This window comes from Salmo salar, chromosome ssa10 (genome assembly GCF_905237065.1).
Source record: "Salmo salar chromosome ssa10, Ssal_v3.1, whole genome shotgun sequence".
Classification (NCBI taxonomy): domain Eukaryota; kingdom Metazoa; phylum Chordata; class Actinopteri; order Salmoniformes; family Salmonidae; genus Salmo; species Salmo salar.
The window spans coordinates 81,930,268-81,955,825 of NC_059451.1; the positions used below are offsets into that span (position 1 = coordinate 81,930,268).

At 42.8% G+C, this 25,558-nt stretch overlaps 1 protein-coding gene across 2 annotated transcripts in view; it reads left to right on the forward strand.

The window, feature by feature from the left end:
* Nucleotides 1-25,558, forward strand: part of LOC106560968 (A disintegrin and metalloproteinase with thrombospondin motifs 20) — a 133,892-nt gene that overhangs the window by 36,813 nt on the left and 71,521 nt on the right. For both annotated transcript variants that reach the window (XM_014124457.2, XM_014124458.2), the window contains 3 exons: nt 291-437; nt 8,130-8,271; nt 9,304-9,408. In XM_014124457.2, the coding sequence (XP_013979932.1) occupies nt 291-437; nt 8,130-8,271; nt 9,304-9,408 (394 nt within the window). The remainder of the gene's footprint in view (nt 1-290; nt 438-8,129; nt 8,272-9,303; nt 9,409-25,558) is intronic.

A 25,558-nucleotide genomic window follows, 5' to 3' on the forward strand; every position in this document is an offset into this window, starting at 1 on the left:
GAGGCATTTGAAAACAGGTGGGAGAACCCATATGATTTGGTCGGGAAGTGTGTGTGTGTGTGAGCGCACGTATGCATGTGTGTTCTCTCTCTCTGTGGGTGTGTGGTGAGTGTGTGTGGTATGGGGCAGGCCTAAAAAAGTCCACAAAAGGTTTGAGGTCATCCGTTGTTAAAAATGGCTGATTATAAACCTTCTGACACTCATCCCCCTGGTTAGGGCTAATTCATTTAGCAGCCATCCCCCCTTTTCCCTAATCTCTCTCTGTCTGTATTCTATTCCCCGCCCGGCAGGTTCAACATGCCCCACGATGACAACCCCAAATGCAGGGAGGCAGGCATGAAGCACCAGTATCACGTGATGGCGCCCACCCTCAACTACGACACCAGCCCCTGGTCCTGGTCCAAGTGTAGTCGCAAGTACATCACCGAGTTTCTGGAGTAGGTATCTCCCGCTCCGTCCCTTTTTCTGCAATTTTGAAACACGATGTTAAGGATGCCATCATTCTCATAATATACACATTTTCACAAATATACAGATCCTTTTCACAGATATACTGTTCATTATGGGCCCCATTCAGACTTGAGATAAGTTGACTTAATATAGACAAAAAAAGTTGACTTGAGTCCGTGTTTTATTTACTTACTTCTGTGTTAAGTCTACTCAAGTCTGAATCGGGCCCTATGACTTTTAGAGATACATGAGCCACTGTAATAAAACTTTCTAATATCTTCCTTTTTCATTGGAAATGCAAGACAAAAAAAAATAACACTAACAAAAAGTGTTTGTATTCTTGTGACATAATCTGGTAAGCAACCTCTGCTACCTTCTCAGAGAGGGAGAATGTAGAGCAGCGTAAACTGTGTTATTGCTTGGTGTGTGACCGCATTTCCTGTTTGAAGCTGGAGTCTTCCTGGGGTGACCTGAGCGATTGATCCTCCCCCTGCTCCTCCTCTGTCTCTGCACTCAGGCAGAACCAGCTCTTGAGATGCTGGACAAACAGTCATTTAGTCGCTGGCGTGCTTTCCCCGCGAAAACGGTAACGCGGGGCAACGGCTCATTCAGCGGGCTCCAAAGCCAAGCGGTGGCCACCAACCTCTTCTGAAGGGCTTCCCTTTAAGATGGGAAATGTCAGTTATAATTAGATTTTCCCTGGACGTGACCCTTTGATCTCTCCTCCCGCTTTGTTGATTGTGAGGCTCCACAAAAGGCTGCCTTGTTGATGAGTTGCATCTTGGGAAGCGAGCGGTCGCTCCCATGCGAACGCCTCCTGTCGAGGCTGTAAGGTTACGCGCCCGACGCGCCCCGCAACTGTGCTGCATAGTTTCCTAACAGCGGATGAATCCATCCACCCAGCTTTGAGTGTTTGAATTGCACAATTTTAAAAGCAAGAAAAAGAAAACTCCTTTTCATTTTTTACTGCTGAATATTTTTGTCTGAATGTCAGCGGTGTTAATAACCTGTTATGGCTAGGGGGCAGTATTTTCACGGCTGGATAAAAAACATACCCGATTTAATCTGGTTACCACTCCTACCCAGTAACTAGAATATGCATATACTTATTACATATGGATAGAAAACACTCCAAAGTTTCTAAAACTGTTTGAATGGTGTCTGTGAGTATAACAGAACTCATTTGGCAGGCAAAAACCTGACAAGGTTTCAGGCAGGAAGTGGCCTGTCTGACAAGGTGTCGTTCTTCTTGTCTCTGTTTATTGAAGAGTGAGGATCTTAGCTGTCCCGTGACACTTCCTACGGCTGCCATAGGGTCTCAGAAGGCGGTAAAAAGCTGAATCGTGGCTTTGCAGGCTCTGGCTGAAACAAAGTAGCGCGTTTGGGTAGTGGCTGGTTACAGTACTGTGAGACTCAGGCGCGTGCCCGCGTCGACCGAAAGCTTTGTTTACTTTCCTCAGTTTAGCTAAAAGGAGATTCCTGGTCGGAATATTATCGCTTTTTTACGAGAAAAATGGCATAAAATGGATTTTAAACAGCGGTTGACATGCTTCGAAGTACGGTAATGGAATATTTAGATTTTTTTTGTCACGAATTGCGCCATGCGCGCGACCCTGATTTACCATTTCAGATAGTGTCTGGGACGCACGAACAAAACGCCGCTATTCGGATATAACGATGGATTATTTTGGACCAAACCAACATTTGTTATTGAAGTAGCAGTCCTGGGAGTGCATTCTGACGAAGACAACAAAAGGTAATGAAACTTTTATAATAGTAAAGCTGATATTGGTGAGTGCTAAACTTGCCGGGTGTCTAAATAGCTAGCCCGTGATGCCTGGGCTATGTACTTAGAATATTGCAAAATGTGCTTTCACCAAAAAGCTATTTTAAAATCGGACATATCGAGTGCATAGAGGAGGTCTGTATCTATAATTCTTAAAATAATTGTTATGCTTTTTGTGAACGTTTATTGTGAGTAATTTAGTAAAATGTTAGCGAATTCCCCGGAAGTTTGCGGGGGGTATGCTAGTTCTGAACGTCACATGCTAATGTAAAAAGCTGGTTTTTGATATAAATATGAACTTGATTGAACAAAACATGCATGTATTGTATAACATAATGTCCTAGGGTTGTCATCTAATGAAGATCATCAAAGGTTAGTGTTGCATTTAGCTGTCTTCTAGGTTTTTGTGACATTATATGCTAGCTTGAAAAATGGGTGTCTGATTATTTCTGGCTTGGTACTCTGCTGACATAATCTAATGTTTTGCTTTCGTTGTAAAGCCTTTTTGAAATTGGACAGTGTGGTTAGATAAAGGAGAGTCTTATCTTTAAAATGCTGTGAAATAGTCATATGTTTGAAAAATGGAAGTTTTTGTATTTTAGAGGAGTTTGTATTTCGCGCCACGCCCATCATTGGATAATGGAGCAGGTGTTCCGCTAGCGGAACGTCTAGATGTAAGAGGTTTTAAGCAGGCTGAGTGTTCAAGCACTCGATGTGTGAGCGAGAGATAAATGTCAATGACTGTGAGCGAAACTTTCCATGCTGCATGAAGAGACAAGCTGATTTGTTTAACAGTGGCCATATTTATAAACAGTTCTGTGCGGCTGTGGAGCGGGGTGTAGGGTTTGGTGTGGAGGAGCCTCGGTGCTGGGAAAGGCCCCTGAGAGCGAGGCCCACTGCTTTTGAAGTCTGCGTGGCTTCAACAATGAGGAGCATTGATCTAAACGGTACCTCCACTGTCCACTAAGGTGGCCTGGTCAAGTACATCACTGTTTTGACTACTTATTCATCTCTGAGAGCTCTCTAATGCAAAACACTCTCATGTCAACTTAAAGATGGAGGGACACACTACCTCTCAACCCTTCTTCAGGAACCAACCCCCCCCTCGTTGTTATTTTTGTGTATGTGTAATAATGTGAACTCCCGTTGTGTGCACACCTGAGAGCTGAGTGGAAAGTGTCTTTGGTGTTTTTGTTGTTATTTTGTGTAGTACGTGATATAAAGACATTGTTCATTCCGCTCCTGGCAGCCCGCCAGCTGGTATAAGCCACTAAACCTATATAAAGATCAAATTCAAATCTCTCTGTGTTGCCACCCACTAATTGATGTGTACACCTGTGTTGAGACCACATACTCATTAATACAGGCCAATGCTATCATTTTCCATTCCAATGCCAGGCGCACACGTTGGGAATTATCCTAACCACACACAAACATCAGATGTCTCGCTAGTCGCCACCCAAAACAGTTAGTTTTCTCACGTTTTGGTAAAAAATTTATACAACAATCCTCAGTTAATTCAAAATGCGTCTTCTGTGAAAATGATCTTTTGATGACTCTTTCTTTTCCAGTTATTTCAGTGTTACAGTGTTGTACTGTCAGGTCCAGAATTATTGGCACCCTTGATAAAGATGAGCAAAAAATACTTTATAAAATAAACAATACAAATACTAAGCGATGCTGTATACAAAACAAAAGATTATTAATAAAATTGCTGAAAGAAATAGATTTTGTTTAACAGGTTATAAACCGAATTCTCAAAAAGATCCTTGCTAAAATGATTGGCACCCCCGTTTTCAATTCTCCGACACCCTTCCCTTGCTACGATAACGGCACTGAGCCTTTTAGGGAGGATCTTAAACCGTTCCTCGATACATAATCTTTCCAGATCATTGATATCATTCGGTCTATGCTTATGGACTGTGGTCTTCAGTTCAATCTACAGGTTTTCAATGGGGTTCAAGCCCGGAGACTGTGATGGCCATTGCAAATTGTTGATTTTGTGGTCAATCATGTGTCCATAGCCCTGGTTTCAATCAAAGTGCCAATGAAGTTTAGCAAGCTCAGGTATTTACATCTGTTGGTGGCTCTCAACCACAGAAGGCTGGTGGCACCTTAATTAGGGAGAACGGGCTCGTGGTAATGACTGGAGCGGAGTGGAGGAGTGGAATGGTATCAAATACAGGTGTTTGATGCCACTCTATTTGCTCTGTTACAGCCATTATTATGAGCCGTTCTCCCCTAAGCAGCCTCCTGTGGTCTCAATACAGGCTTTTCTCTGTCAACCCTTCCAAAGAGCCTATTGGGTTAGAGGTTTGAAGACTTGGTGACCTGAAGATGCGACAAAGTTCTGTAATACTCCAACTTTGGCCCTTGGTCTTTTCTTTGCCTCCTGATCCACCTTCATCACTATGCGTGGGGGCCGAGCTCCCTGCCATCCAGGCTACCGACACAACAGAAACACATATTTATTTTATTTTTTTATTTTTTTTATTTCACCTTTATTTAACCAGGTAGGCAAGTTGAGAACAAGTTCTCATTTACAACTGCGACCTGGCCAAGATAAAGCAAAACAGTGTGACACAGACAACAACATAGAGTTACACATGGAGTAAACAAACAAGCCAATAACACAATAAACAAGTCAATGATACAGTAGAAAAAAAGAAAGTCTATATACAGTGTGTGCAAAAGGCATGAGGAGGTAGGCAATAAATAGGCCATAGGAGCAAATAATTACAATTTAGCAGATTAACACTGGAGTGATAAATGAGCATATGATGATGTGCATGTAGAGATACAGGTGTGCAAAAGAGCAGAAAAGTAAATAAAATAAAAACAGTAAGGGGATGAGGTAGGTAGATTGGGTGGGCAATTTACAGATGGACTATGTACAGCTGCAGCGATCGGTTAGCTGCTCAGATAGCTGATGTTTAAAGTTGGTGAGGGAAATAAAAGTCTCTCCAACTACACACACATGCAGACACACTTTTACACTCATCATTTGCTGCTGCTACTCTGTTCTTTATTTGACTCCTATTATTATCTATCCTGATGCCTAGTCACTTTACCCTGCCTTCATGTACATATCCACCTCAAATACCTAGTACCCCTGCACATTGATCTGGTACTGGTACTTCCTGTATATACTGGAGCTCCATTGTTGTGTATTTCATTCCTTGTGTTACTATTTTTCTTTTTATATTTTTTTTAACTCTGCGTCGTTGGGAAGGGACTGTAAGTGTCACGACTTCCACCGAAGTCGTTTCCTCTCCTTGTTCGGGCGGTGTTCGGCGGTCGGCGTCACCGGTCTTCTAGCCATCGTCGATCCACTTTTAATTTTCCATTTGTTTTGTCTTGTTTTCTTACACACCTGGTTTCCATTTCCCTCATTAATTGTTGTGTATTTAACCCTCTGCTCCCCCCATGTCCTTGGGTGGAATTGTTTGTTTGTAAGAGCTTGTACTTTATGTTACTGGTGCGCGTCAGGTTTTGTACCCATGTAGGTTCTTTTTGTATTGCCGTGGGTTTTGTATTAAACTGCTCCGGCTATTACCTATTTCTGCACTCCTGCGTCTGACTTCACTGCCACCAGTTCCGCAACCCTTACAGTAAGCAATCATTTCACCCGTTGTATTCTGCGCATGTGACAAATAAAATTAGATTTTTTTATTTGATTTGTCAAGATATACTTGCGTCCAATACCAGGGAAGTTTGCCACTGTTTCAGTGGTTTTGAACTACTTAATTGTTTCCCTAATAGTGGTAAGTGGTATATTTGTACCCATTGCCTGATTTATGGGGGTCAACAACCATTTGTCTCTTATCAGATTTGACATACGTTACCACATTTTAATACCCCAGTGAAACAGTAAACCATGGAAGGCCACAATACAGATCCTTAAACTGAGATTAACTTTAAAAAAGTTAAATATAAATGCATATTTTATTTAGTTTGATTTTATTTTATAAGAATCTTCAGGGGTGCCAATAATTTTGACATATCTTTTTGAGAAAAAAAGATATTAGCTGTTAAACAAAATCTCTCTCTCTGAATAATGGTATTCGTATAAAATAATATCTCCCATTTTATTTTTAGAATTCAAAATGGATCAGTATTTGTATTATTTATTTTATACAGTCTTTTTTGCTCATCTTTATCAAGGGTGCCATTTTGGACCTGACTGTATATCTCCCTATGAAAAGGGGGAATCACTCCAGTACTGTTTGCATTGAGTTTAATCCAACTGTGCAACAGGCATGTGCTGTGTCATTCATACCCTGCGTCAATCATAAATCTGACATATGAGCAGCCTCATAGCGGCTCACAGGGAACAGACTGCCTTTAAGGAACTCATTAAAGAGCAGCTTCTTATGACGAACTCTGAGAGATACATATCAGTCATTTTCTAAATAAACTCACTTTTAAAAAGCCTCCCGATGGCTGCCACGTGTAGAACCGCTGTCGTTGCCAGAAGGGAGTCGTATCACCTGTCTCGGGCTCTGCTCAGTCCCCTAAAAAAACAGCGTGCCTAATCGAAAAATTGCTGCTTTTTTCCCTCCTATCCGTCTAGTTTTTAATCACAGGCCCATATGGTTTCTGGAGTTCTGATTAGACAATGACAACCTGGTGAAAGAAGCTTGAGTATGGGGCATCATCTCTTCTCATTCTTCTGGACTCAGAAGACAGACAGACCACTGACCTTATAGCTTCAATATGTGGTGTCTCTCTCTCTCTGCTTCTCATGGCCCTGACGGACTGACTGACCCCGTCATAGCTTTCATCATTTGTCTCCTCCCTTGCTCATTGTTAGGCGAACTCATTCCACCAAGCACTTGTAGTCTTTTCTGGCTACAAAACCAATGGTTTCTTACAGTGTGTGTGGAAATGAGGGAAAACCGAAACGGTACCACAAGATAAGCCCAGGTAAATACGGTGCTCCTCATATCAGCTGGTGGTGTACTGTAGTGTACACACACACACACACACACACACACACACACACACACACACACTGTAGTCTGTATGTAACAGGTGCCTGAGCTCAACACAGGGTACAAATTGTAAGAGAAGTGTCGACATGTCATATAATTACACACATTGTAGGCTACAATGTTTCATCCCCAGTTTTTGTTGTTGTTTTGTGTCGCAAAATAAATACAGAGGAAAGATCTTTTGAGGAAGGGTTTACCTTTGGTGAATGGCTGTTTGACTAGGTTTTGTGACCATGCTTTTAACATTGTCTAACGCTTAGTGCTTCATTCAGTGTTTTGGGTAAATAACCCGGCATGTAGTACATTTTATACAGCTGTGCTCTGTTGTTTTTTGTGTGCTGTAGGGGTAGGGTGTGGCTGACACACAATCTATCATTATAATAGTTCTGGTGAACTAGCCTGATTTATGCTAACTCAATGAAGGTCCTTCAAATCCTCTGGGGGTTTTTTGTGCACAGAGAAATGTCTGTTAAATAAACATGTGGTTGGGACAGCTTTGTGTCTGTATGGAAATGCACCTTTATTCCCTCTGTGTGATGGTGCCTGGCTCCGGTTTCACGGTGACGGCATTAGCTAATATATCAGGTCACTGAGGGGAAGTGGTGTCAGTCTCACTGTTAGGTAACACCACACACCAGAGCAGACCACCCACATGGGACAAGGCGCCGTGTACATCTGAATATCATCACTCCTAGAGATGTTTGACTTCCAATTCTAAATGTCAACGAAATGACACATCGCCTACTTTCTCTCATACGACTATTGTATGCATCTTGACAGGAAGCTCTTGGTGTGAGGATGCAGGAAGGAGAGCAGGAACACTCGGATCACCTTAATACACCTTTTACACATGTTTATTTACTGCTTGTGAATGTGTGTATGTGCGTGTTACCTTTCAGCACAGGGTATGGAGAGTGCCTATTGGACGAGCCAGTGAGCAGAACGTACGAGCTGCCCAACCACCTCCCTGGTCAGATTTACAACGCCAACCGGCAGTGTGAGCTCATGTTTGGGCCCGGCTCCATGGTCTGCCCTTACATGGTGAGCCAGGTTGCATTCCGTTCCTCTCAACCAAGTGTCTCTCAGGGTGGCACCCAATTCCCTATGGGTGTAGTCAATTCCATAGGGCTTTGGTCAAAAGTAGTGCATTATATAGGGAATAGGGTGCCATTTGGGATGTGCCCTTAGTCCCTCTATTATCTACAAAAAAGTGTGCCCTCAAACAAACGCCCAAGGAAAAAGATGTCATATGCCTCTAAGGTTCTAATGTGTCTTGTCTGTGATAAGGTGTTGAGACGATGAAGTCATAACGTTACATAGACAACACTGTAGGGTCCAGTCAGTGTTTTTCATGAGCTGTCTGTATGACGGACAGCTTTGGTGGTTTCATGAGACAATTAGCTTTGTTCAGGTTTAACAGACTGCTGGGAGGCAGGTTGAGTTCCTTCAGAGCAGCACACGTTCTCATGTTGAACATCCTGTAAGGCTGGAATGAAGAAATGGTTCTCTTGCCAGTCACTTACCCTGTGGGCTCGGCCCGCTCTCGTCTGGTTGGAGACTTCTGGAGTCATGGGTAGCTAATCTATAGTGACAGTAACAGCTGTCCAGGTGGCTGTAAAAGTGACTGTGTGGTTTGGTTCCTAGTGGCTGAACTGTCCATAAAGTCTGTTACACATCTCACTGGTACAGTACAGGTCTCCTGTCTCTTGTCTGACTGAATATTAGGGATTTATAGTTTAGTGTAAAACAGTTGAATGATTCTCATGCAGTGGGCAGTGGGATTTTGTAACAGTGTTTAATTCTTCCTTCCTCACTCTGTCTCTCCCGTTCTCTCTCCAACGTGTCTCTCTCTTCACCCTTTCTCCCGCATGTCTCTCTCCCGCATGTATTTTTGTCTCTCTCTCTCTCTCTCTCTCTCTCTCTCTCTCTCTCTCTCTCTCTCTCTCTCTCTCTCTCTCTCTCTCTCTCTCTCTCTCTCTCTCTCTCTCTCTCTCTCTCTCTCTCTCTCTCTCTCTCTCTCTCTCTCTCTCTCTCTCTCTCTCTCTCTCTCTCTCTCTCTCTCTCTCCACATAGAAACAATGCAAGAGGCTTTGGTGTACGAGTGCTGAGGGGGACCATAAAGGGTGTCGGACACAGCACATGCCCTTGGCTGATGGGACAGACTGTGGACATGGAATGGTAGGACAGAATGTTGTATTTCTTGCGTTGGATCGAGTAATGAAGTTTAAATGGAGGGTAGGATGACAAACAAAGTGTATTATCTACTGCAGTATTACTGTAATACCACTGTTTATGTTTTGCATTTTTGTTATCAAGGAGTATATTTCAAACAAAACATTCAGCGAGTAACCTGAAGCTTGAACATTAGCCTTAAATGTGCTCTGACGCCCCTACATTCATTAAACCTCATGTTCTCACCACCTTGGATACTATGCTAATTAGCACTGTGGCAGGGGTGGTGGTGGGTACATAGTGAAAGGTGGAGCTGGAGGAATGGGGGGATGATATGGGGCTGGAGGAATGGGGGGATGATATGGAGCTGGAGGAATGGGGGGATGATATGGAGCTGGAGGAATGGGGGGATGATATGGGGCTGGAGGAATGGGGGGATGATATGGGGCTGGAGGAATGGGGGATGATATGGAGCTTGAGGAATGGGGGATGATATGGGGCTGGAGGAATGGGGTATGATATGGGGCTGGAGGAATGGGGGGATGATATGGGGCTGGAGGAATGGGGGGGATGATATGGGGCTGGAGGAATGGGGGGATGATATGGGGCTGGAGGAATGGGGGGATGATATGGGGCTGGAGGAATGGGGGGGATGATATGGGGCTGGAGGAATGGGGGGATGATATGGGGCTGGAGGAATGGGGGGATGATATGGGGCTGGAGGAATGGGGGGGGATGATATGGGGCTGGAGGAATGGGGGGGGATGATATGGGGCTGGAGGAATGGGGGGGATGATATGGGGCTGGAGGAATGGGGGGGTGATATGGGGCTGGAGGAATGGGGGATGATATGGGGCTGGAGGAATGGGGGGATGATATGGGGCTGGAGAATGGGGGGATGATATGGGGCTGGAGGAATGGGGGGATGATATGGGGCTGGAGGAATGGGGGGATGATATGGGGCTGGAGGAATGGGGGATGATATGGGGTTGCGGAGGAGAGAGAAGGGTGAGATGGTGTTTGGTGAAAGAGGGAAAATAGGGGACATGGAGAGAAAGGGAGGGGAGCAGTAGAGGTGAAGGCTCAGGCACTTTGAAAGGAGATGCCGCCCGCCGTTCACAGTTGAGTCACCAAGTTGTGAACCCGTGACCCTAAAACCTCTTTAAAAGGCAGGTAAGTGGGTCAGTGGACAGGCCATAACAGAGCCCAAGGCTGAGGCCATGCAGCTCTACACTCCCTCCACTCTGCTCAGCGCTGTTCTGCTCAGCTCAGCTCACACAATAGACCTCACATCAATGATTCCAAAAAGGAGGAGAGGAAAGAGGAGGGGAAAGAGGGAGAGGTGGGGTAGGGGTGTTTGTATGTGGTGGTGGGGTGAGAAGGAGAGGACCTTCTCTTCTAGTTAACTCCCCCCCCCAAAGGCTAGCTAAATACAAGCAATTTATTTAATTTAAAGATATTTTATCTTTTTCAATATCTTGAAAAATTATTTGGTAAAAAATAAGGAAAATTAAGGTAAATATAGAAAAATATCTAGAAAAATATATTTGTAAAAAATAAGGTAAATTAAGGTAAAAATCTTAAGAAATGTCTTAATAAGATACATTACTTGTATTAAACCGTTTTGGTGTTAAAATAAGCAAAAATATACAAGGCTTAATCAAGTAATTTATCTTATTTCAAGAAATGTTGAAGATTTTTTACCTTAAGTTAAAATATCTTGAAAAATATCTTGAAGTAAGATAAATTACTTGTATTGAGCCATTTTTCTTGTTAAAAAAAGGAAACTGATCCGCCAGTGACGTTAGATACCTTACCTTGGTAAGAAAAAACAAGAATTAGCACTCTATATAAAATATATTGAGTGTGTTCCCATGTAAGCAATATGTTCCACAATCTCTCTGTATTTTTTCCCCCTGTACCATCCTGTTAAGGCTTGGATTACTACACTTAAATGAAGATACATTAACTTGGGATGGCTAACATCTTAATCCAACCAAAACAGCTGCAGTATAATGTAACTGTCGTGGGATATCAACTCTAAATACCTATGTGTGTCATTAACTGTGTTGGATTGTGGGAAACCGTCATGAGAAGACTCTGTGTTATTTTGATCACACCTGATGGATTGCCATGACGACCTGTATATATATATATTTATCTTCTGTTTTATAACCTTAATACCTATGTGTTTAGAACATAACATACTATGGAAAATGACTTATCCCAGGAGTCAATTGCCATCAATCCTGTTTAATCTATCTAATATAAATTGAAGAACGATCTGGCCTTAATGGCCATGTACTCTTATAATCACAGCCAGAAGATGACTGGCCACCCTTCAGAGCCTGGTTCCTCTCTAGGTTTCTTCCTGGGTTCTTGCCTTTCTAGGGAGTTTTTCTGCAACTGCAGTCCTTCCTCTTTGATTATTTTGACTGGGTATCAGTATAGCACTTTGTGAGAAGTCCTGATGTAAAATGGCATTTATAAAATCTGATTGATTGAGAAATTCTGGCTTGTTCCCAGAGTATCCACAATAGTATCCTACTGCGTAACAGGTCTGTCTTTGGGACATACTCAAATACAGTATTTTCGCTTCATGCACTTTAAATGCTTAAAAGAAGAACACAAAGTTTTTTTTCTGCCATTTTTCGTCTCTCTGGTGCCACCACCTTTTGTATGATGCTGAGGGCTTGGTGTCATCTCCAGATGGGGGTGCTTTGAAGTGGGGGAAGTTGAAAGAGAGGGGCATCCCATTCCAGCACTCACCTGCTTCTACTGGAGCCTTTTATGTGGAGAGTGTCACACTGCATTGTTCTGTGTGCATTTGTGTGTGTATGTGTGTGGTGTGTATGTTTCTGTATCATATTTAGATGGTTTTGAGGCTCTCTCACGCCCTCTCTCTCTCTCCATCTCTCTCTCTCTCTCACTCCCTCTATATCTCTCGGTCTCGCTCTCTCTCTCTCTCTCTCTCTCGCTCTCTTTGAACCCCTCTCTCTCTTTGTCCCTCTCTCTCTCTTTGCCTGTCTCGCTCTCTTTGCCTGTCTCGCTCTCTTTGTCTCTCTCTCTCTCTCTCTCTCTCTTTCCCTCTCTCTCTCACTCGCTCCATCAATTCAATTAATTTCAATTCAAGGGGCTTTATTGGCATGGGAAACATATGTTAACATTGCCAAAGCAAGTGAAGTAGATAATAAACAAAAGTGAAATAAACAATAAAAATAATCAGTAAACATTACACTCACAGAAGTTCTAAAATAATAAAGACATTACAAATGTCATATTATGTACAGTTGAAGTCGGAAGTTTACATACACCTTAGCCAAATACATTTAAACTCAGTTTTTCACAATTCCTGACATTTAATCCTAGTAAAAATTCCCTGTCTTAGGTCAGTTAGGATCACCACTTTATTTTAAGAATGTGAAATGTCAGAATAATAGTAGAGAGAATGATTTATTTAAGCTTTTATTTCTTTCATTACATTCCCAGTGGGCCAGAAGTTTACATACACTCAATTAGTAATTGGTAGCATTGCTTTCAAATTGTTTATCTTGGGTCAAACGTTTCGGGTAGCCTTCCACAAGCTCCCCACAACAAGTTGGGTGAATTTTGGCCCATTACTCCTGACAGAGCTGGTGTAACTGAGTCTGGTATGTAGGCCTCCTTGCTCGCACATGCTTTTTCAGTTCTGCCCACAAATTTTCTATGGGATTAAGGTCAGGGCTATGTGATAGCCACTCCAATACCTTGACTTTGTTGTCCTTAAGCCATTTTGCCACAACTTTGGAAGTATGCTTGGGGTCATTTTCCATTTGGAAGACCCATTTGCGACCAAGCTTTAACTTCCTGACTGATGTCTTAAGATGTTGCTTCAATATATCCACATAGTTTTCCTACCTCATGATGCCATCTATTTTGTGAAGTGCACCAGTCCCTCATGCAGCAAAGCACCCCCACAACATGATGCTGCCACCCCCGTGCTTCACGGTTGGGATGGTGTTCTTCGGCTTGCAAGCCTCTCCCTTTTTCCTCCAAACAGAACTGTTTGGCCATAATGACAATCGTTATATTTTCATTTCATCAGACCAGAGGACATTTCTCCAAAAAGTACTATCTTCGTCCCCATGTGCAGTTGCAAACCGTAGTCTGGCTTTGTTTTGGCGGTTTTGGAGCAGTGGCTTCTTCCTTGCTGAGCGGCCTTTCAGGTTATGTCAATATAGGACTTGCTTTACTGTGGATATAGATCATTTTGTACCTGTTTCCTCCAGCATCTTCACCATGTCCTTTGCTGTTGTTCTGGGATTGATTTGCACTTTTCGCACCAAAGTACGTTCATCTCTGGAGACAGAACGTGTCTCCTTCCTGAGCGGTATGACGGCTGCGTGGTCCCATGACGCTTATACTTGCATACTATTGTTTGTACAGATGAATGTGGTACCTTCAGGCATTTGGAAATTGCTCCCAAGGATGAACCAGACTTGTGTAGGTCTACGATGTTTTTTCTGAGGTCTTGGCTGATTTCTTTGGATTTTCCCATGATGTCAAGCAAAGAGGCACTGAGTTTGAAGGTAGGCCTTGAAATACATCCACAGCTACACCTCCAATTGACTCAAATGATGTCAATTAGCCTATCAGAAGCTTCTAAAGCCATGACATCATTTTCTGGAATTTTCCAAGCTGTTTAAAGGCACAGTCAACTTAGTGTATGTAAACTTCTGACCCACTGGAATTGCGATACAGTAAAATAAGTGAAATAATCTGTCTGTAAACAATTGTTGGAAAAATGACTTGTGTCATGCACAAAGTAGATGTCCTAACCGACTTGCCAAAACTATAGTTTGTTAACAAGACATTCTGGAGTGGTTGAAAAACGAGTTTTAATGACTCCAACCTAAGTGTATGTAAACTTCCGACTTCAACTGTATATATACAGTGTTCTAACGATGTGCAAATGGTTAAAGTACAAAAGGGAAAATAAATCAGCATAAATATGGGTCTCTCTCTGTCTCACTGTCTCTCTCTCACTTAGACTCATCCTACTCACCTTACCATCTCCTGGTCTTTCATACCATAGATACTGTACCCTCTCTCTCTTTGTACTCTCCCTCTCTATGACCTCTCTGGCTCTCTCTCTCTCAGGCTCATGGGGTTTGGGTTTACGGGTCTGTGGGTTAGGGGACGGGCTGGATCCTGAGCCTGTTCTGGGGCTCCTGGCTCTGAGGTGTGAGAGGGCCCCTGGTGAGGGAGGTTTGAAGTCTGGGAATTAGTGAGGGTCTGTTTGGGGAAATGCAGCAGGTATTGTCTTATTAACCAGAGCTGCTTCTTTTACTGGCATTTCTGAACCTAACATTAGGCCCGACCTGATGTGTAATTTAAACCATTAAAAGGAAACATAGTCTCTCATAAATATTTACCTCAATGTTTTCCAAAAAGCCCTGAAGAATTTATGAATGCCTGTCAACACTTTTTTTCTCCCCGTTAGATCTCCTCCAAGGTGAAACGTATTAAATTAAACAAATCATAATAATGTGAAGTACCTATAAGTAAATGAGGCCAGCTTGCAAGTCTTCTAAATAGGACGTGAAAAAAAAACATGCGTTTGTGTACGTCAGTAAGGAACTGGGGCACTATGCTGAGCTATGTTGTGCTCTCTCTCGCTCTCCTCCCTCTCTCTTTCTCTCCAAACACTCTGTCTTTCTCTCCCACTCCCTCCCTCTCTCACTATGCTCTCTGTGTGCGGCAGTCCCTCTCCTCTTGTTGGGCGCTGGAGTGAGTAATGTGGTCATGTGACCCTTGGCGGTGCTTCTGTCATCTGGCCCAGTGGGCCGTGTGTTAACAAGGGCATCCCATCACTTGTTGTCTATAAATACTGCCACCATCCTCCTCCTCCTCCTCTCCTCCTCCTCCTCACGTCTTCTTCAAAAGGGCCCTGTCTGTGTGTGTAGCTCTGGGGCCAACCAGCGCGTTCAATCAGGGCATGTCAGCCCAAAGGCAGGCCCTCACTTTGAAGAGAACAGCCTTCTGTCCCTCACTGCCTCTCTTCTCACCACGCAGGGCAGGCAGCCTCACAGTAGCTTGGTGGGTGGCGAGAAGAATGCAGCCCTGACTTGAATGAAGCAAATGTGCTGTTGTTGTTGCCCACCAGTTATTAAGCACCTTACCCAGTGTTTAGGCCTGAGTGTGCGGCTCAAAGAAAACTCTGTTGAAGGTTTTTGGGGGGGATTTTGTTCTGCTTGGTGCGATAGATTGAAACTTCAATTGCGTTTAATTTCAAGACCGTCAATTCTTTCGAGTTCTGCATTTTAGTTGAACTGTAACGCTTCCGGACTTCTTTCCGAAAGGTTGTTTTGAATGACTCGTGTCAAAGAGCCAGAGAGGAAGTCCTAGTTGTATTATTCCAATCAGAACATTCCTCATAACTGCAAGCTGCTCTCCTCTCATTTCAGCCAATTAGAGAGCGATAGTGAGGTCTTGAAAAGCAGAGCCAGGCTCAGGCAGAATAGAATGTGTTGGCTGAGGCGGGGAGTGTTGGCTCGGCCCCCTGGCAGCCAGACACGCTAGTTTTCGTACGATGCTGCCTGTGAGCTCAGGCTCTGGAATCTCTGACTCGTATCAATGTCACTCTCTGCTAATCTCTGGGATGTTTCCACTTCCCATCATCGTAGACCTGTTGCTTTGGCTGAACAAGTGTATTGTTGTTTTGCTAGCTCTCTCCATCATGCAATTTCTATGTATAATATTGTACGGTAGGGATGGAAGCTTATGGCGACAGATTAATTTTGATTGCATAACAGGAGGTTGCTACATGACTGAGACAAATTAGGATGATGATGTACTATGTCCTTCTTCACAATGGACGTTTTTTTAAGCATGCTGTGTACAGCATATGTTTTCTTCCTATCTAACTTTCTGATTTTAATCCACATATTAAGACAATTTAATACCTGAACATGAACATGAACATTATGAAGCAAATAACTATGGAATAATCCAGAGAGGCAGATATGTACCCGAAGAGGAAGAGGTAGCCTAATTTGACCCTAGGTTGAAGATACCCAGGTTAGGACAACCTAATAATTCCATGAGGAAGCTTCTGAAAATGAACAGATTCATGGGACCAGCGCCGATGCTAACTAGCATCGCTAGTCCCATTTCTTAGAATTCTTCCGCATTTATGCAGCAAGTTATGGGATATTAGAATCCTCTTGTCTTAACCTTTGTTATCTTCAGCCTAGGTTTGAGTCTGTCTATGTGAAATGAGAGAGGAACAAACACCAAAGGTAAAAGTATCTGTACATGTGAATGGAACAGCTGATGGGCAAAACCACTCATTCACACTAATGATAACCTTCCACTGCTGCGTAGAGAGGATGGAGTGAGGGGTTGAGGGGGTGGCTCTCAGCTTGTGGTTGCATTATCCCTCTAAGCCCCTATCTCACCTCTTAGAGTACAAGGAAGAGAGGAGATACCGTTTCCCATGATGGTTCACATCTCTCCACAAGGTCATTTTTTTGTTAAACAATATGCGTACCCCGCTCATAAGAGCACTATTGGAAATTCCATCCACTTCAACCTCTGCTTGACTCCGCAGTAGGGGGAAACAGCGCCACTGTCCGCCCCACGATTGTTGTTGTTTTTGTTTTGTTGACGAAGCAGCACTGCAACAACAAAACAATCGTACCTAGATTTTTTTGTTTTGTATTGAAATAATGAAGTTAAAATTACTCATGAAAATGCATTTACTTGTTTTGAGATATTCTGACTTGTTTCAAGACTTTTCTTTTTGTTAAAGTAAGAGAAATGATCTGCCAGTACACTAAGAATAGTTTTCTTGGTAAGACGTCAAGTCAAGGCATTCTATTGGTTAGAAATATGTTGTTGATGTATCGCAAACGGACATGACAATTTCACCATTAAGTACTCCAGCTTTAACCCTTACATTGCTCACTGAAGTTGTTGACATACAGTGCCTTCGGAAAGTATTCAGACCCCTTAACCTTTTCCACATTTTGTTACATTACAGCCTCATTCTAAAATGGATTTAAAAAATAAATTATCCTCAGCAATCTACACGCAATACCCCATAATGTCAAAGTGAAAACAGTTTTTTAGAAATGTTAGCAAATGTATTAAAATGAAAAATGAAAAACAGAAATACCTTATTTACATAAGTATTCAGACCGTTTCTTATGAGACTCGAAATTGAGCTCAGGTGCATCCTGTTTCCATTGATCATCCTTGAGATGTTTCTACATCTTGATTGGAGTCTACCTGTGGAAAATTCAATTGATTGGACATGATTTGAAAAGGCACACACCTGTCTATATAAGGTCCCACAGTTGACAGTGCATGTCAGAGCAAAAACCAAGCCATGAGCTCGAAGGAATTGTCCGTAGAGGTCCAAGACAACGCAGGAGCCAAGACAACGCAGGAGCCAAGACAACGCAGGAGTGGCTTCGGGACAAGTCTCTGAATGTCCTTGAGTGGCCCAGCCAAAGCCCGGACTTGAACCCGATCTAACATCTCTGGAGAGACCTGAAAGTAGCTGTGCAGCGATGCTCCCCATCCAACCTGACAGAGCTTGAGAGGATCTGCAGAGAAGAATTGGAGAAACTCCCCAAATACAGGTGTGCCAGGCTTGTAGCATCATACCCAAGAAGACTCGATGCTGTAATCGCTGTCAAAGGTGCTTCAACAAAGTACTGAGTAAATGTGAATACTGAATACTTATGTAAATGTGATATTTCAGTTTTTATTTTTAATAATTTTGCAACAATTTCAAAAAACCTGTTTTTGCTTTGTCATTACGGGGTATTGTGTATAGATTGATGAGGGCAAAAAAAAAATGTTTAATCAATTTTAGAATTAGGCTGTAACATAAAAAAAGTGAAGTGGTCTGAATACTTTCTGAAGGAACTGTAAAAATCCCCTTTCTCACCTTGCACCTCTACAAGTCAGTTGAAGCAGTAGTATGGAGATATTCAGCATCACTCAGCCTTATGATAGAGTTATTGGAGATCTGTACCATGCTAGCCTTGGGAAGTGGGGGTGCTGGGAGTGTTGCCTATTGTTTTATTGGTTTTTACTTTCCTAAAACAATAACTGTCTACCTCACAGTTCAGCTGTCAAAGATTTAAGCACTAAATGCATCAGGCCATTGCATGCATAGACCTTTTCCTATAGGCTTAGGTGTCCACTGTATAATATTAATATAGAAAAAATATCTACGAAGGAAGCTTAGAGAGAGATTTAGATATGCCGGCGACAAGCTCTGACACCAACATGCATTCCTTTATCCTTGTCAGATTGGCTAATGTGTTTGCTATACAGATATAGGGGTACAGAAAAAGGCTAATATAATTATTTTCTTTAAAGCTAATTTGTTATTTTTCGATCAGAATATTTTTTATAAAGATAAGCATTATATTTTTTGATTATAGGAGTAACTCTGGTAGGCCTAAAACAATGTTTTACCAGTCGTTGGCGTGATGATTGGAGTGATTGGAGTGATGATGCGCTTTGTCCTCATTTCATAGGCCTGCAATATAATAGGCTAATAGCCACCCCACCAAACAAAAGTTTCTGAACTTTATTAGGGTAATATCAAAAGTAAGTCAAGTCATTGTTTAGAGGGAAAAATAAGAGCAGGATATTATAGAGTGGGAAACACAACAGTTGTAACTTAATTTGGCCAAAATAATTGATTCAACAGAATGAAACAAAACACTTGCAAACTAGTTTAAACCTTAAAGAAAATGACAGCAATAGGCTAATAATATTTATTGTATGAAAGTCCTTCTTATGACGCATCTTAAACTAAATACGGAGCACACAATTAAAAAGACAGATCGAAATTAATTAAGCTAACGAAAATGTCTCAACAGAATGTGTTACGTTCGTCTGAAGGATGAGACCAAGGTGGCAGGCGAACATTTTCTCTTTATTTAAATGAACACTGTCAAAACAACGAAATACAAAAACGAACGTAAAGTTCTGCAGGCGTCAAAGCAGCTATACAAAAACAAGATCCCACACCAACCCAGTGGGAAAAGGCTGCCTAAATATGATCCCCAATCAGAGACAACGAAAGTCAGCTGCCTCTGATTGGGAACCATATCAGGCCAACATAGAAATAAACAAACATAGATATACACCATCTAGAATGCCCACCCAAATCACACCCAGACCTAACCAAATAGAGAAATAAAAAAGGCTCTATACGGGCAGGGCGTGACAGAATGAAACAAAACACATTTTGCATATTTAAAGAACTCGTTTGGATTAATAAATAGGCTTACAATAATAACAATGATATACAATAATTATATTTATAAAACAAATTATTATAATTAAAAATAAATATATAAAAAATTCAAAAATGACATCCTACCTGAATAGCGAATAGCATTTGGCCGTTTGTGTGGTATTAAAAAATATTATGTAAATGATGTAGAATTGCATGAAATGCATTTATAAAAGGCAACAAAAAAATCCCCTTGTGTGGAAACCCAATAATCGGGTCTGCTCAACTGTATGCCACTACGCTAATGTGATTATACGTAGATGCATGCAATGCCTTATTATAAATGGGATTTTTTTCTAACGCCCCCCAGCACCCCCAACTCAAAACATCTTCCCATGGCTATGCATGCTAGCTTACACTGTGCTGCTGATTGAACTCATCCATGGAGGTCTGCTAGTGGTCTCTATCGTGTTATATCTAAAAGTGACCCCTGATATGCAGCACGCTACCCAGTCTGTTTTGGGTCTGAGAAGTAGAGCGATGGGTTAGCTAGCTAGATGGATGTGGTACTGAGCTGTTCAGACCGTCAGGGACAGAAGCATACAAATCATGTCCTGCTGTGGCTGGCCAGTCTGTCTGTCTGAACTCCAACCCGGGGCTGTGAGAACCAGAACATGAAAGGTGATGCCTTTTGGAAATGGCTGTGTTAAAATTAAAGACTGGGAGGTTTTTAAATCAATCCCTCTGCCCTCTCATTCCTGTGATGATGTATGGCTTGGGGAGAAATGATGTACTCTCGAGCAACTTCCTCGCAATTACAGGGCGCAACCTCTAACCAGCCAGCTGAACTTAGAGTAGAGCAGATGCTGAGACTTGGTTTGCTGTTAGCTAACCATTCTCCCTCCTCAACAACATGAAGCCTACTAAACGATGTTAAGCAACAGTGTGTGTGTGTGTGTGTGTGTGTGTGTGTGTGTGTGTGTGTGTGTGTGTGTGTGTGTGTGTGTGTGTGTGTGTGTGTGTGTGTGTGTGTGTGTGTGTGTGTGTGTGTGTGTGTGAAAATTCCTAATTTGAAACAAATGCTAGCAACAGCTGGGCAAGTTTCTCTCACAAGGCCTTCAAATGTCTCACTGCATTCCCAATTGAGGACACATTTTGACAATCTGTCGAGGAAACTGTGGTCCAGAGCCCTAAAGGGTTATGCCAGCTTTAGCGAGGTCTTTTCACCTCAGCGTTTTCCAAGGCTGTATTTGTGCATCCCTGAGACGTGCTAATTACAATCAATGGGGCCCCAGATGCTTCAGAGCATATACAGCACACTCACTCACACGCACCTCTTTCACACACACACACTCACACACACCTATTTCACACACACACACACACACACACACACACCACACACACACACTTTTCAAGCTAAACAAAACGATTGTAAACATGAAGCGCCAGAGGGGAGTGGAATGCCTTAAAGGCTTACAGGGGCTTTGGTCCTATCTGACAGCCCCTTGTGTTTGACAGTTGCTCAGGTCTTACTACCCAGCAGCACCGTGGTGGTCCTCTACCCATCCCATACAACCATACTGTCGTTTTTTAAATTATTTTTTGAAAAACATTCAAAATGACCAGGGGTGCCCCTCATTCGCTGGGCCAGGGTGGGGGGTGCTCTCTACCCGGCCATGGACCTCCAGCACCCCTCTGAAGGAATTAAGAGCCATCCCGAAATTTGCACCTGGTAACCCGTTCAATCACCAGGTGCACGGTTGAACATAGTGCAATGAGAAGGGGGCTGGAGTGGGGTTACACTTTTTAGGTCTTGGCTGACAATCCTCATTCTGGGGGGGCATGCTGAGACCATGGTGAGAAACACTCAGTAAGCCACCACCATGCTCTGCCTGGGTCTTTGGTGTTGTGTTATATTAGGAGGATTCTTCATTGGTTCAATCTACTCTATTGGGAGGGCTTCAGATATTTCTCATATCACTTCCTATGATGTTTTACATTTCCTGAGCGAGCGGAGATCTTTGGTGTTCAGTGTTTTCTCAACCCAAAGAAAGGCCTGCCTCGCCTTAGTACTGTGTGGAACCCATTTCTGCATCTGCTCATGTGTGTGAGTGGTTCGTTTTAGCACATTCCACTTTGTGTCTTTGGAACAAATCTAATATAGCTGTGGAATTCATTTGGCTAATGTCATTACAAAATAGGCCAGCACGTGGAATGTTGAGGGTGAGCTGAGGAGGGGAGGGGGGGGATAAGAAAGGCCAGATCATTACTCAAAGCTTGTCTGAATTATGGAAATGTTTGTGGTTTTGTTTAGTTCATCACCCCGGGCTGTTTAACACCTGCCTGTCATCATGTATATCCCTTATACTCCATCATTGCTCTTTAGAGTGTATTACCCCATAGCCCTGGTCGGAGTGGCCGTGCCAGATTCGGGATGTGTGTGTGTCTGCGGTATGGAAGGGAGATCCACAGGTGTTCACCCCAGGTCATGGCACAGCTTAGAGCACGTTCATTCTCAGGCATACACAGGGACACCTCAACCTCACTGTTCCCCTGACGAGGACCCCTTGTGATTGACATTCTCTCTGACTTAATTAGAGTCATTATGAACATCTATGACAGGGTCTCATACTGTCGAACAACATCTGTGCCATAGGGGAGCGGGTGAGCAGTTTGAACAATAAGTCAAATGTAATTTGCTCAGTAGTAAAAGTATACAGTTGAGGCAAATTGGAGATTTAGCTGTAGGAACTTTCCTTCCTGGCCTTTTGCATGACAAATGAACATGCAGATGGGACTGTATCTATACATGTTACATACCATCGAAGACAGTTTGTGTACATTCGAAGCAGCACAGCAGCCTCCTTGGTGAGTGTGTCCAATGGGTTGTGGTCTGGTCACATGGTTTCTGTCTGAATGGGGAGAAAGGCAAACCACTCCTGATGTCAAGCCAGTAATGAGCTCTGTTACCCTGTTATCACAACTCTAGAGTTTCTCTTATCGCCACCACGCCACCACTCCCCGTGTCTGTGTGCCCAGACAACGGGCTGCCTGCCTGCCTGCCTGCCGCAGTGCACCCAGACAGACGCCGTCTTGTCCCGCATTCTTTCTCTGAAAAGGACCCTCCTGCTATCTTCTCTACGGAGAGAGAGATTTGGTTACACATAGAGAACTAAATAGGCTGCCATGTTTGGTTTATGAAAGCACTGTTAGGTCTACCTCTTCTTGGCAGGGGTTGGTCGGTAGGTTTCCCGATACCCAGCTTAAATGCTGGCTTTCATCAGTTCAGACCACACTATCTTCATGCATAGTGTGCTTATGTAAAAAAAAAAAAAAGGTTATGAATCAACGTGAATGGGTAGTATATGTATGGCCATACTGTGATAAATCCGTTGACTGTTTCTTCCTCTCCTACATTTTTTATTAAACAGTCCTTCCTCGCTCCATATGTCCATACCCTTACGGAAAAACCACATGATTTCACGTGAAATTTCGAAATTTTGCAGGTGACATTTTATTTGACATGTGAAAATTGGAACCGTGTGTTTTTGAAACACTTCACGTGTTGGTTGTGTTGGTTAAAAATACAAAAGGAATATATTGATCATAGTGATTCAGGAGTAACATGGAAACTGAATAATATGCCCCGCCAACATTAGACAGCTATACAGAAAACCCTCAAAATGCCTAAATAAGTTCATTAAATGAATGATGAGAGAAGAGTCAGATTAACTGATAACTAAAATAGCAGTTCACTTGGCACTCTTTTTCTAAGTGCAGAAATGTATTGAAGGTAATCCATGTGTTACAGACTTTGTGGTGCAGCAGAAAGATCAGCATACCCCAAATCCAGAAGCTGTGAGTTTAAATCCCAGGTGGGATCATATTGACAAGTCAGTACTGTCATCATGCCAAATGTAATCATATTATCATTGATTAAAGATTTTTACACTATTTTAGCTGAACAGTGTACCACTTACTTTCAAACCCACATAGCATTTCATTCCCTTACAGAAAACACAGGTGAAATTGCTGTTTTCACCTGTTGAGCCGAAATTTCCACATGTTAAAACAAAAGAGACACATGTGAGGTCAGTTCTTCACATGTTCACAATATGTTCACAATATGAAACATATGAAACAATATGTTCACATGTATTAAGTTTAGAGTTCACATGTTAACACCATCTTCTCACACGAGGAGAATAACGTTTTCACCTCACGTGAATTGCAGATTCACATTAAATTTCACATGTAAAAATCGAATTTGCACTTTCACATGTGAAAATCTAACTCTCACATGTGGAATTGCATTTTCAAATGTGGAAAACGTCATGTGAAAATCGAGTTAGCACTTGAGATCATATTTTCATGTGTAGTTTCATCGTATCACGTTGCTTTTACATATTGTCACATGTTATCACATCAACTTGACATAAGATCACATGTAAAATGAATGTGGTTTTTCTGTGAGGGTAGGGTGACTTTCAATTTCCAGCACTGCTGATGAAATCCTTCCATAGTAATGGCAGTTGCGTCCCAAATGGCACCCTATTCCCTACATAGTGCACTACTTTTGACCAGATACCTATGGAACTATTTAGGGAACAGGGTGCCATTTGGGATGCCCCCTTACATAGTTTGGAGGAATAGCTGGCTGTCCACACGAGAGGGGGGCATGTGACACCAGCAGAGAAGGAATTCAACAGGAGAGGACCTGGCTTAGCTCATTGAGAAGAAACAGCCAAACGCATTTGAAGATTTTATTGGCTGCCCCCTCGGTCAATCCATGATGTAATAAAGGCTGACAACATGGAAGTGTTGCAGTGCGCAGCTCTGCAGAGTGCTGTTGGCTCTGGTTCCACTCACTGCCCTCATCCCCTCCTCTCCCCTCATCCCTCCCCACACAGCAGGCTAGGCGCTGAACCGGAGCCGACAGGCCCTATCCCCACAGCTGCATGGGGAACTTGGAAACATTCCTCTTGGGTAAATGATAGTAGGATTAGCATCCCCCTCAGTTTCTTTTAGGGTATAGTTTTACATCTAAACAGAGGATTAAGGAAGGGAAGGAGGGACAACACTCCCAGCTGTGATCGCTGCCTGCGCTAAATGTGGTTCTGCACCAACCAGAGCTGAGTTGACATTCTTGCACTGTGGTGTGTTGGTTGGGATTTGGATGAGCGGTGATGTCACACTCTCTAAGATGATCCCCTGTGTGTGTTTGTGGTCTCAAGTTTCAAATTCAAGCTTCAAGTTTATTTTTCCATATGTCCATCACGAATACATTGGAATACATTGGAAATCTTACCTACCACTTATACACTACATGACGAAAAGTATGTGGACACCTGCTCGTAGAACATCTCATTCCATAATCATGGGCATTAATATGGAGTTGGTCCCTCCTTTGCTGCTATAACATCCTCCACTCTTCTAGGAAGGCTTTCAACTAGATGTTGGAACATTGCTGAGGTGACTTGCTTCCATTCAGCCACGAGCATTAATGAGGTCGGACACTGATGTTGTGCGATTAGGCCTGGCTTGCAGTCGGCGTTCCAATTCATCCCAAAGGTGTTCTTTTAGTTTGAGGTCAGGGCTCTGTGCAGGCCAGTCAAGTTCTTCCCTACCGCTCTCGACAAACCATTTCTGTATGGACCTCGCTTTATGCATGGGGGCATTGTCATGCTGAAACAGGAAAGTGCCTTCCACAAACTGTTGTCACAAAGTTGGAAGCAAAGAATCTTCTAGAATGTCATTGTATGCTGTAGCGTGAAGATTTCCCTTCACTGGAACTAAGGGGCCTAGCCCGAACCAAGAAAAACAGCCCCAGACCATTATTCCTCCTCCAACAAACGTTTTTAGTTGGCGCTATGGATTGGGGCAGTTAGCGTTCTCCTGGCATCCACCAAA